This window comes from Ambystoma mexicanum, chromosome 5p (assembly GCF_040938575.1).
Source record: "Ambystoma mexicanum isolate Mex_15411 chromosome 5p, UKY_AmexF1_1, whole genome shotgun sequence".
In the NCBI taxonomy this organism is placed as follows: Eukaryota; Metazoa; Chordata; class Amphibia; order Caudata; family Ambystomatidae; genus Ambystoma; species Ambystoma mexicanum.
Window position 1 is genome coordinate 1321212897 of NC_090930.1, and position 12187 is coordinate 1321225083.

General features: G+C 49.7%; 1 protein-coding gene across 2 annotated transcripts in view; it reads right to left on the reverse strand.

The window, feature by feature from the left end:
- TENT4A (terminal nucleotidyltransferase 4A) overlaps positions 1-12187 on the reverse strand; it is a 612157-nt gene that overhangs the window by 150381 nt on the left and 449589 nt on the right. For both annotated transcript variants that reach the window (XM_069613719.1, XM_069613720.1), the window contains exon 10: positions 10326-10483. In XM_069613719.1, coding sequence (XP_069469820.1) covers positions 10326-10483 — 158 coding nt within the window. The remainder of the gene's footprint in view (positions 1-10325; positions 10484-12187) is intronic.

The window sequence follows — 12187 nt, forward strand, 5'->3', positions numbered from 1 at the left end:
ATCGGGACGTGCAGGTAAGCATCCTTTAGATCCAGGGAGCACATCCAGTCTCCCCCAATGTCTCTGCCATGAGTGCAGGAGTAACCATCTTGAACTTTTGAAGAAGGGGAAGGGAAAGGTTCAAGGAAGAGGTCTAGAACAACCCTCAGGCCAACCTGGTTCTTTTTCTGTAAGGTGAATATATGGATATAGACGCCCATGCTTTGGTGTGAAGCTGGAACCTTCTCCCCGCCTGACTCTCAATGAGCCTGCAGATTTCTGCCAGAAGAGTTGCGTCCCAATCTGTGGAGGGGAGGAAAGAGGAAATGGCGGTACTGGCAGACGGAAGCCAGTTGAAACTACAGAGAATCCATGGGTCCGCAAACCTTGCCCTCCAGGAATTAAAATGAAGGGCAAGCCTGCCCCCACCGCAGACTTGTGGACCTGGATGGCACTGTCACAACTTCTTAAACGCTGAGGCTGGTGTCTGGGAGGGGTCTGGAAAAACCCCTTGTGGGAGGATTTGTGCTGCTTGCGCCTGTGCTGGCTTTGAGACTGATCGGACTGTCTAGTGCTCTGCTCCTGAAAACCCTTGAAGCCACCAAAGGTACTGGCTCTGTCAGAGCATTGGTGACTCTGGCTATAGGCTTTGGGCACCGACTGTCAGGATTGACAAGGACTTACCTGTCCGAGAGCCATTTTTCTTTTTGTCAAGTTCTGCGTCTGGTCGCGTCTGGTCGAGTGGAACAAGTGTCCACCCCCCCCCCCTCACCCTCTAACCCAAAACCCCCCCACTCCGCCCATCAAATGGCAGTTCTAGAATGAGCTCTTGCACATCGCGTTTAAACTTGGTCGCCTTGAGCCAAGCTCTCCTCCCATCTGTGGCAATACAAATCGCTCTACCTGTGGTGTCAATGTGAGCAACCATGGATTCCATGATTTGGGCCACGATTTTGGCCTCTGCCAATCCGCCCTGAAGCGTGCCTGATTATGTGCAGAGAGCTCTGGTAGGAATCCACAATCTCCTGCCAGTTTTTGATTCACTGCAGCCAGCATAGAGTCAGCATTAACCTGCTGGGGCAGATGGAAAGTGGCAGAGTAAATCTTTCTGCCGTAGGATTTCAACGGCTTTTCCTCCTTTCCTAGGAGTGCGGAGGTAGGTGCAGATGACGAAGACTGGCTTGGAGTAGAGGGAGGCCACAGCTATAACTGATGAAAGCAGCAGAGGGTGCACTGCCAGAATGAATACCCCTCTGCCAGTCTATACTTGGCATCAAGGTTGTTCTTAGTAGGCTGAGTTGAGTGCGGCTTCACCAATCCCTTCTTGGCCAAGGCTATTAAGTCCATCTGCAGAGGAATGCCAGTTTGTCAAAGGGAGAATTGTCAGCACCTTGGCGAGAACCCACGTTTCAGTTTGCTCAACTTGTGGCTGTGGAATATTGGGGTAGTCTGCTACCCCCACCAGTGTCTGGTGGAAGGTTTTAGCTGATGGAGTACCCTTGTCCTCGTCCGTGTCGCCCGCCGTGTCTTGCAGGTCAGGAGCTGTCAGAGGAGTGCTGGGTGCAGGCAGCTGTGGCATGCTGACTGGTAGCACTGTGGGTTGCTGCAGAGTCTGCGCCACCGTGACTGGTGTGAGTGCAGGGACCAAGAGCCGGTCTGAACCCCAATCAGAGCCTGCGCTGGTGCCAAAGGGAGCATGTCCACGATGACCCACCTGAGGATGGTGCGCATCTGCAGTGAATTCAGGAGGGTAAGGAAGAGCTATTGAAATAGTCCTCATTTTCCACGCCGACTGGAATGGACCAAGTGGCACTGGTGGGCAGAGTCAGGCGAGCACATGCTCTCAGGGCCGCACCACAGTGCGCCTCTACATTTGAAGGGGGAAGACAACAATTTGTGGTGAAAAAGGTTGTTTCCCATCCCTAGCGAGAGCCGCCAAAACAGCCTGGAGGCAGGGGAACGGGTCGTAGGAATAAGACTTTCCAAACCTCCCTATAATTACTATTGGATAAGCTGTAACCCAAGTACCTCAAAGATTGCACTCTTTCCAAGGGATGATTACCTTCAGTTAAATGTTTTGGGGGATTTTTCATGGTAAATACCATAACTTTCGATTTCTGGGGATACCCACAAGGATGGAGGAAAGTGGACATGACGCATGAGTATTGCCATGCCCTCCACACCAACTCAGAGCTTATGGTTCAAATGCTTTATGCTCTACTCAACTCAAACCGCACACTCACACCTACAGGTGATTCCCCTCTCCACTGTCTAGAATCGTAAGTGCATCCTGCTTCTGGAACCCAGGCTACATTTTTTAAAAAAATCTCATTCAAGTACGCCATACAAAAGGTCAGGCACTTGCTTCACAAAAACACCACCCTCCTCGCAATAGACCAAATTGAACAATTGCAGAGCTTCAAAATGAACTTTTAGAGCCATAACCAGTTGGTTGCATGATCTGTGGAAAAAAACAGTTCTATATTGTACTAGTGTTTTAAAAAAGGGAAGAAAAGAGCACTGCAGAAAAATTGGAGGAATCCCTTGAACACAAACTAGTCTTTCACGGATAAGATAGAGCTAGTTGCAGCTGTAAAACATAAGTAAAAGTCTTGATTACATTGTTACTTAAGCCACAAACAAATCCAACAGTTTTTATCCACAAGGAACTTCAAAAACCCACCAACTATGGCTTCTGAACGCAGTTACCAAGAGTTGGCAGACAACCTAGTGACCTATAAAAAAAATAAACCACAAACCTCACCTTGCCCAGCACTGAAAATAGAGGTCAATATGTTATGTTATTTTGCATTTATATAGCGCCTTATATACCATTGGTATGGTCTGAAGGCGCTGGTAGGTTGAATGCCCTCGGGAACCGAAGTTCGGGTCAGTAGAGAGAGAAGAGAGAGTCAAAAGTGCGTGTGTGCACCAGGTATGTGTGCAGCTGATGCGGAATTCAGGTGGTAGCTGCTTCTTAGCGGTAGGTGTGGTGGTTGAGAGATCAGGAGTATGTGTTCGCTCTGGCTGGCTTTATCCAGGACGAATGTGGCTGCGTTAGGCCTGAGGAGAACGCCTGGCTGGGGGGTGTGAAACCAGCAGTGTTTACTTAAGAGTGTTGTGGAGTGAGCGGGAGATGTAGATATGAGAACAGTTATACCAAATGGTGTCATAGTATCTCTGTGTTCTAGTTGAGTGGTGATGTAAGGGAGAGAGTAGGCGTGAGGTGTGTTATGATAAGTACTCTTTCAAATGTTCACTGCATTCCAAAACATATGTATGTCACGCAGTTCCGAGCGGGCAGGTCCGTTCCATTCATTTTGTTCATTTCAGGCATTCGGGATTGTACTACACATTCATGCTTGCTTGACCTATTCTTCTCCAGTGTGCCTCACGCATGCGCTCATGTGTTCCATAAGTGTGCACTCCTGTCTTTCTTGTGCATGCATTCCAGTTTACCCAGCGCATGAACTCCTGTCTGCCTACGCACTCATCCGCTTTGTATACTCAAACGCTTTCTATACACTCATCCGCCCTCCACATTCATCCGCACCCCACACTCATCTGCTCCCCGCACTCATCGGTCCTCCACTTTTCTCCGCTCCCCAACACTCATCCGCTCCCCAACACTCATCCGCTCCCCAACACTCATCCGCTCCCCAACACTCATCCGCTCCCCAACCCTCATCCGCTCCCCAACCCTCATCCGCTCGCCACCCTCATCCGCTCGCCACCCTCATCCGCTCGCCACCCTCATCCGCTTTCCACGTTTCCCACCCATCCGTTCTCCATACTCATCCGATTTCCACGCTCATCCACTCTCCATGCTCATCCGTTCTCGGCGTTCATCCGCCCTCCTCGCTCGTCTTTTCAACATGCTCGTTCACTCTTACACTTTCGTCTGGTTAAACGTCGTCCGCTCCGCACATTCGTCCGGTCCGCACATTCGTCCCATCTACACACTCGTCCTGTCTATACATTCCTCCCGTTTACACAGTCATCCCGTGTACACACTCGTCCCGTCTAGACACTCGTACAGTCTCGATACTCGATTACCCGGACCACCGACATATCGGCAAAACATACTACTCGTTGGCCTGATAAATTACTTGTCTGTTCTGCGTGACTATCCGTTCCAGACACTCATCCGCACTGTGTATTTGTTCGCTCTACACATTCATCTGTTTCACAACTTTCATCCGCTCCACACCCTCGTCCGCTCCACACTATTCGTCCGCTCCACACTATTCGTCCGCTCCACACTATTCGTCCGCACCAAAACGCTCATCCGTTCCACACACAACATCCATCCAATATGGACAATCTGGCTCCTGAAGGAGTTCTACAAACTGCTTCTTTGGATATGGTCGTTTTCCTCTCATACTGAAAAAACAGGCAGTGAATCTCCCACTCCTAAAAGCTCAGTTGCCATCCTGACCAACTACAGTCTCATTGCAAACCCCTTTTTCCCCCTTGAAAGAATGAAAACTATAAAGCAATTGTTTCAGAACCATTTTGGGTTCCGATCACCCAGAGCGATTGAACATACTATTATTGAACACAGATTATCTACATGGGCTCCTCTATGCTAATGATTCTACCTTTCTCCTGGCTTCCCACCATTGGCCCTCACCAAAGCTTTTTCAAATTCTCAAATACAAGGAGGTTGAATGGAAATCTTCTGATGACGCACCTCCTGCTCCTCTTGAATAGGTTATAAAAAGCAAGGGTGATAATGTTGTCAAGCCTCTAACTGGGCCTACTTATATTCCCCTTCCACCAAATCTAACTGATCCATAAATAAGGCAGCTAGGCTGATCTTGGAACTGAGGCATAGAAAAGTTTCCTGTTAATGTCTGTATGGGTCTTCAAGACCTTCTGTTTCAATGTGCGTTCGGGGACACAGGACCTAGTTAAAGTTGATGAAAAAGTAACAAGTTACTTAACTGTAACTGTTCCCCGGCATGGATTCACATGCTCATGAATATTCCCAGTCAGGCTGGGAATCCTCGGTAAAGAAAAAAAATCAGTTTCATTTCTGAACTGCCTTTCTCCTAACAACCAATCACTGGTCTCTGGGTCATATTGCCCCCCAGCCAATGACTGCCCTCTACCTAAGCCCCTCCTCTGGCAGCCATCTTCATATTTGGTAGCACGTAAAGTGGCAGTAGGACCAAGAGAAAAGCTGCAGAGGGGTAGGCAAGAGGGTTTGCATGTGAATCCATGCCAGACCCATGCTGGAGAACAGTTACAGGCCAGTAACTTGCTCCTTCTCCAGCACTGGGTCTGGCATGGATTCACAGGCTCATGAATAACCACATAGCAGTACACATGCACAACCACAGGAGGTGGCAAGGCTCAACATAATCAAGCCTTACCGACTCACCAGGCTCACCTTCAAGTGAACAAGTTGTGCAGCACTGCTTGGCCAACTACTCTCTGGAATCCCTGTCGACAATAGAATTTTGTGAAAAGTGTGTTGACCTCCACGTAGCAGCCCTGCAGATGTCCAGCAGGGGCACACCAGACAGGAACGCCGTAGTTGCAGCGATCAATCTGGTCGAATGGGCTCCGACGGCCAGGCAACGGTTGGTTCGCCATCCGGTGACAATGGGTGATGCAGCCCGAGAGCCACATGGAAATGGAAGCCCTCGAGATGGCCTTCCCATGGTTCACAAGGCCAAAGTTCACAAAAAGTTGCAACGTCTTCGGAAAACTCTTGTGCGGTCCACATAGAACTTCAGCGCTCTAGCCACATCCAGCGAGTGCAAAGGCCTTTCAGCCAGTGATGAAGGCGTCTGAAAAAACACTGGTAACACCAAGGGCTTGTTTAGATGAAAGTCAGGTGCCACCTTGGGCATGAAGGAGGGGTATGTCCTCAGCACCACCCTTGTGTCTTGAGGAAGGTGGCCTACAGGACAGGGCCAGAATCTCACCCACCCATCACAGTGATGGCCACGAGGAACGCCGTCTTCCACGAAAACAACTTCAGCGGCACTGTATGCATACTTTAGAATGAGGTTTCATGAGCTTAGTCAGCACCACATTAAGCTCTCACGCCGGGGCTGGAGCCTTCACTGGCGGGAACGAACGGAACAGTCCTTTGACAAACTCCTTAAACAGACGGTGTGACAACGACAGTCATGGAGATCTGGTGTAGCAGGAGATGGCCAAAGCAGGACTAGCCCATGCCTCCAACTACAGAAAATATTGCAGTACCTGCGGAGCCTGACTCGTAGAGGGTTGATCTTCCAAACCGCGAATCTCTTCCATTTATGTCCATAGCATTTTAGAGTAGACTATGCTCTGGCCTTGGCAAGCACCTCCTTGCAGTCTGCTGGGAGATCGTAGCCCCCGAACTCCAACACTGCACGAGCCAGGCTTTCAGCAATCCTGGGTCGTGGTGCAGAATTGCACCTCCTTCCCTGGCGAGAAGATCTGCAACCATTGGCAACTTGACTGGAGGGGATGCTGACATGCTGAGAAGGTCCGGGTACCATATCTGCCGCAGCCACGCCGGTGCGACGGGGATCATCCTGCACCAGGACCATTTGAGTTGATCGATGAGACGAAGAAGCAGCGGAGGGAACGCATACAGAAACACTCCGTCCCAAGGGAATTTGAAAGCTTCCCCCCCATGCTCCCCGGCTGGGGAAAACCTGATGGCGAACCTCCGGCACTTTGTGTTCGTCGCTGTCGCAAAAAGGACCATTCTGGGGATTGCTTCATCTGCTGAACGGGTGATCCACTTGGTCCTGCTGGATTTCCCAAATGGGGCAAGAGCGCAGCTCCTGCTGAGAGTCGGCGACTGCTCTTCACTCCTGCCGGATGAGGAACATCCCCTGGGCTACGGCCCAGTGCCATAGGTCCAGCGCCTCTTTGGAGAGTGCCAGGGATCTGGTGCCCCCCTGTTTCCGGAATTAAAACATCTGAGTCTTATTGTCTGTGAAGACCCGCACCACCCTGCCCTTGAGGGACGGAAGGACTTGAAGGTCCAAAACACTGCTCGCAGCTCCAGCACATTGATGCTCTCCTCCGGCAGCCAAAGGCCTTTTACGTGAAGACTTCGTGTGAGCGCACCAACCTTCCACAGAGGTATCAGTCGTGACCGCCTGGTACGGTGGGGTTAGGAAATCCACACCTCTGGACAGATGTGCACGAACTCCCCACCACTATCATTCAATGGAAGCTCTCTTCAAACGTGAACTTGTCCTGGAAGATTCCCGACACTTGTATCCAACAATCGTCAAGGAACTCCTGTAGTGGATACATCCGTATCCTGCATAGTCGGATGAGTTAGATGCATGACATGCCAAGCAGAGACTTGATGGTCATCACCGTGGCGACCTCCAGTGCCAACAGCCGTTGCACCTTTCCCAACGATGTCCGCTATATTTTCTTCTGATGGAGACGCCGGGCACTACACTGTTCAGTCGAGATCCCAGAAACAGCACGCCCTGCGATGGAGTAAAGCAGGACTTTGCATAGCTCACCGAGAACCGCAGATCCGTCAGAAGGCAGACGGTCATGGCCGTGTGGTCGATGGCGATGTCCTTTAAGCTGGCCGAATGAGCCAGTCGTCCAAGTAAGGGTAGACGTGGATCCCTTGTAGATGCAGCTGAGCCGCGACTAGCGCCAGGCACTTGGCGAAAACCCTTGGTGCCGACTTCAATCCGAAGGGAAGGGCCTTGAATTAGTAATGCTGCCCTTGAACCACAAAGCGCAGAAACATGCGATGTTCCTTGTGAATGGGGATGTGGAAGTAAGCATCTCCAAGTCCAGCGACGACAGACAGTCCCCTTTTCAGGCTGTCCAAGCACGTGCTGAAGAGTCACCACCCAGAACTTTTGCGACTGATATAGTTAGATGACGGAGGTCTAAGAAGGGCCTCCAGCCACTGGTCTTTTTTACGAGTAAGTAACAAGAGTACACTTCAGCCCCAAAGCCTCTTTGGGACGAGCTCTATCGCGCCCTTCAGCATGGCCCGCACCTCCTGCAGCAGCTGAGTGACGTGGTTTCCCTGCCGGGCCACAGGTGGTACAGAGGGACACTTCAGCTGAAATTCCCGGGGGTGTCCGTGGGCGAGAGCATCCAGCGGTCAGTGGAGATGGGCTTCCACACACTGATGAAGCTTGATAGGCGGCCTCCCACTGGGGAGCACGGGTGGGGGCCCCACACCACGCTCGGTTCAATCCTGCTTGGACGTCGGAGCGCCGCCTTAGGGAACCCAGCGACGATGACATCCTCCTCCAGACTTGGCGCGGCCCTGGTTCTCCTGGGCAGACGAGCGGGAGGGTTGACTAAGATTAGGCACATCCACTGAAACCTTTGGAGGATCCTGGGGATTTGCCGCCTGAGGTCCGAAAGGACGGCCATCGCTGCTGAAGTGTGCCCAAGGCACGAGCCGTCTCAGTTTACATCTTGAAGGCTTGAAGACTCATCTACGGCCTTCCTGAACAAACTGTCCCGAAGGGAATATGTCCAACACCCTCGACTGAATGTCGACGAAAATTGGTGGCCCCAAGCCAGCCTCGCCGACAAAGGCAAACGCTGGGGCCATGGAAGGGTTCTTCATGAGGGCCAACCCCTCGTCCCAAATGTCATCCAGGAGTGGCACGGAAAGGACGGTCTTCCTCTTGGCCTCACGGCACCGGTATAGGAAACCTTTCTTCTCAGGAACGATCTGGAAGAGCTCCGAAGCCCTGAGATCATGGCATGAAACAAGTCCATCTCGTCTGGTGGTGAAGATCTGGGAGGTGGAGACGGGAGGTCCCCCAACCAGTCTGTGCCAGTCGTCGCTGTGTCAGGTTCAGTCTCATCCCTCAGGGGAGGTGAATGTTCCTCTTCTTGGTCAGTAGTTCCCCTGTCGGTAACGGTGCAGCGGGAGGGGCCGCCGGTGCAACAGGCATCCTCATCTGGATCTCCGAGACCAGAGTATTCAAAAATGAGAGAATGTCCGCCGAGATATCTCCAGGTGGCCGCTGTAGGCCTTGAAGAAACTTCTGGAATCCTCCACGAAGAAACTCGATGAAATTCGCCCTTGAGGGCTACTGAAGAATCCGAAAAACTGGTCACCGTTAATCGGAAAGTAGATCTATGGAGTACGAGGCTCGATTGACTGAAAAAATAGAGTAAACTCTTTCAAAAAGCACAAAACACAGTAAAAGCTCGAGAGCTAAGCACAAGGACTCCCAACACTTGAACGCGTGGTAAAAATCTGAAGATGGCTGCCAGTGGTGGGGCTTAGGTAGAGGGCAGTCATTGGCTGGGGGCAGTCTGACCCAGAAACCAGTGATTGGTTGTTAGGAGAAAGACAGTTCAGAAAATAAACTGATTTTTCCTCTTTACTGAGGATTCCCAGCCTGACGGGGAATATTCATTAGCATGTGAATCCATGCCATACCCCATGCTGGAGAAAAATAAGTAATAATGCCCAACCAGTATCCAAAGGCCAGCAAGCTCCAGGACAGTTAAAAAAAAATAAATAAAGCGCTGCAACAAATCCCTTCAACACTTAACAAATCTACGCGTTAGCTAGTACCCGAAGAACCCTCAGAATAAAATCCGTGTTTCATAATGAGCCATAAAACTCACCTCTTCAAGTCTTAATATAAACACGCGGGCTCCTGATCTGGTCCTCATAATAGAGCTTTTGATGGGCTTTGCCAAATTAATTTAGCAGGCCTGAGTGGCACTGAAGGGTAAAATAACCCAACATTTAGGACATCCCTTGAACATAAAGCCCAGAATTGGCTCACTGCAGGAAAGTCTGCAATAATTTCTGCAACACTTTGTGATGCACTGATTTCATAGATCGCTTTTTGTACCTTGTATTTTATCACGTCATGTACTTTGCCCATTTACCAGCACCTCAACTCCCCCACCCAACTTAGCTGATCCAGCAAGTATGAAGCCTGCACACAAGCAGACCTCCACCCCCAAACTAGCACTTCGGGCAATACAGAGATGGTATTCCGAGATTAAACCTCATGAAATCACTAGTTAACTTTTTAATTACAACTTCATGCACAACTTCATATACCTACATTGTGACATTTCTCCTCCTAAGAGTGACGCTGGATTGCAGCAGAAGCTACTGCAGAGAGTCGAATAACTTAAGCGAAGTGCATCTGGTCTTCCTTAGCCCACCCCATATTGGAATAATCGCCACTATTCCCATTTATAAAGCATTTTATTTATATAATTCATATATACTTTGTTATAGGAAATTAGCACTGGACAATATGCACATTAAGACTTATAAACACAACACTAAAACATGTTCTAGTGCAGATATCAAACTCGCCCCATCACAAAAGGATAGTGAGATCCTAGTTTAAGCTTACCACATCACTCCCAGATAATGAAGATACAGATGATGCAGACGATCCAGATGAGAGTTGAGTGCTGGACAAATTGATATGCTGGCTACAGGGAGAATCGGTATCTCTGTTTTGTTGCGATTCATCAGGCGAAATTAATTCTTTGATGCCAAGCCGGGTGTCTTTATGCAGGAACAAAGAAATATCCAGATTTAAACATTCATCCAACGTTTTGCAGTCAAAACTCTTATTGGTAAGCCATGGGGATGCTAATAGAAAGGTGTACTTGTTTGCAATGGTATAGATACAGGTAGCATCCATGATAAAACAGTAAACATAAAAACAGGTCACAACAACCTTGCATGGGCTAACAGTCATTCCTAGATAATAGTACATAAAAGCATTGTCTTGAAGGTAAGACCAATTTGGTAACTAGGTATCGGAGACGTTTTTGTAGCGAAAACCTACCACAAAAAGTACAACTTTTTAAAAATGCTTCGTCATTTGTAATGCACCTATACACAAGGGTTTCGAGGCGCAGCAAGGTAGGGGGAGGGGGGGTGGATGGGGTAACAAGGAGAAGAAAAGTAGCTATCCTAGTATGCCAGAAATTCAGATTGTGCAAGTGTTGCAGCGAGAAGTGCATTGGGAGGTGGAAAAGAGCAGGAGTTGAGAGGGAGGGCCAATAAGAAGTGCCTGTGGATGGGGGGCGCCCAGTGGACAGGACCAGGGGGAAGCTGAGTGAAGGGTATCCACAGGTAAGTGCAAGTAAGGGGGCTGGAGTGGCACCACGGGTGTGGAAGCCAACCAGCAAGTGAATGCTGGGGGGAGGGGGTGCGTCAGATCAAGTGCAGAATGGGTGTTGGAGGGGCAGGGCACGGGAGACGTGCAGGGGAAGCTGGGGGGTGGGTGGGAGGTCCGGTGACATGCAGGACTCTGAAGGAACCAGGCCACCATTCTCAGGTAGTGGTGACAATAGCAGAGGAGGTGGGAAGAGGAGAATAGGAAGGTCTGAAGGAGCTTTCGGCATTTGAGGCGATCCGGCTCAAGTTGGAGGGGCAGGGAGGCCATTCTAGAGGTTAGCAACCGCAGAGGGGAGATCTGACACCAAATGTCTGCTTGTAAAAACTTGCAGTGAGCTACAGCTAGATGAGCAAAGGGCTCCTGTAGGGAGGCATTTAGGTAAAGAGTTAGATATAGCAGGGCCCAAGAAAGCCTTGTGAACGATGCAGAGGGTCTTGAATTTGATCCTTGCTGCAACCAGGAGCCAGTGGACAGATTTAGGGGCTGAGAGATGCAGCCCCTGGGCTTGAAGCCCAGGATAAATCTCGCAGTACTATTCTGGATTAGTTGAAGGGGCACAGGGAGGAATTTGGCAGATTGAGGTCAAGCCTGGAGAGAACCAGAGCTCTGGATACATTGGGTTCTGGGAGAAGATGAGAATGCATTTTGTAACACCATAGAGGCTCTGCAAGTCATTTGAAACAGTCAAGGTGGGGTTTCAATTTCCAGGTCATCAAAATGCATTTCTCCACCAAGCATACTGCTGTAGTAGCACATTTATATATGTTTATAGCAACCAGGATATAGTAAATTAACTCATCAACTTTAATAACCACAAAACCTAAGTCCACAACTAAGCCACCAGTGGGAAGGTGAAAATCTGATATAAGTGTGCATCATTTAGGGAACACTGTAGCATGTACCTGTAACATAGCATTTCATGAGAGTGAAAGGCACAATCTCAGCATATTGATTTATAATCGTTTTTGACAGGGGTTTCTGGCAATCCTGAGCAGCAGCAAGTTAATCACCATTGAGCAACCAAGAAGGTGCTCATGTCCCATTCAGCTCAGACATTCCCCTGAAGGAATATCCTGCTCTTC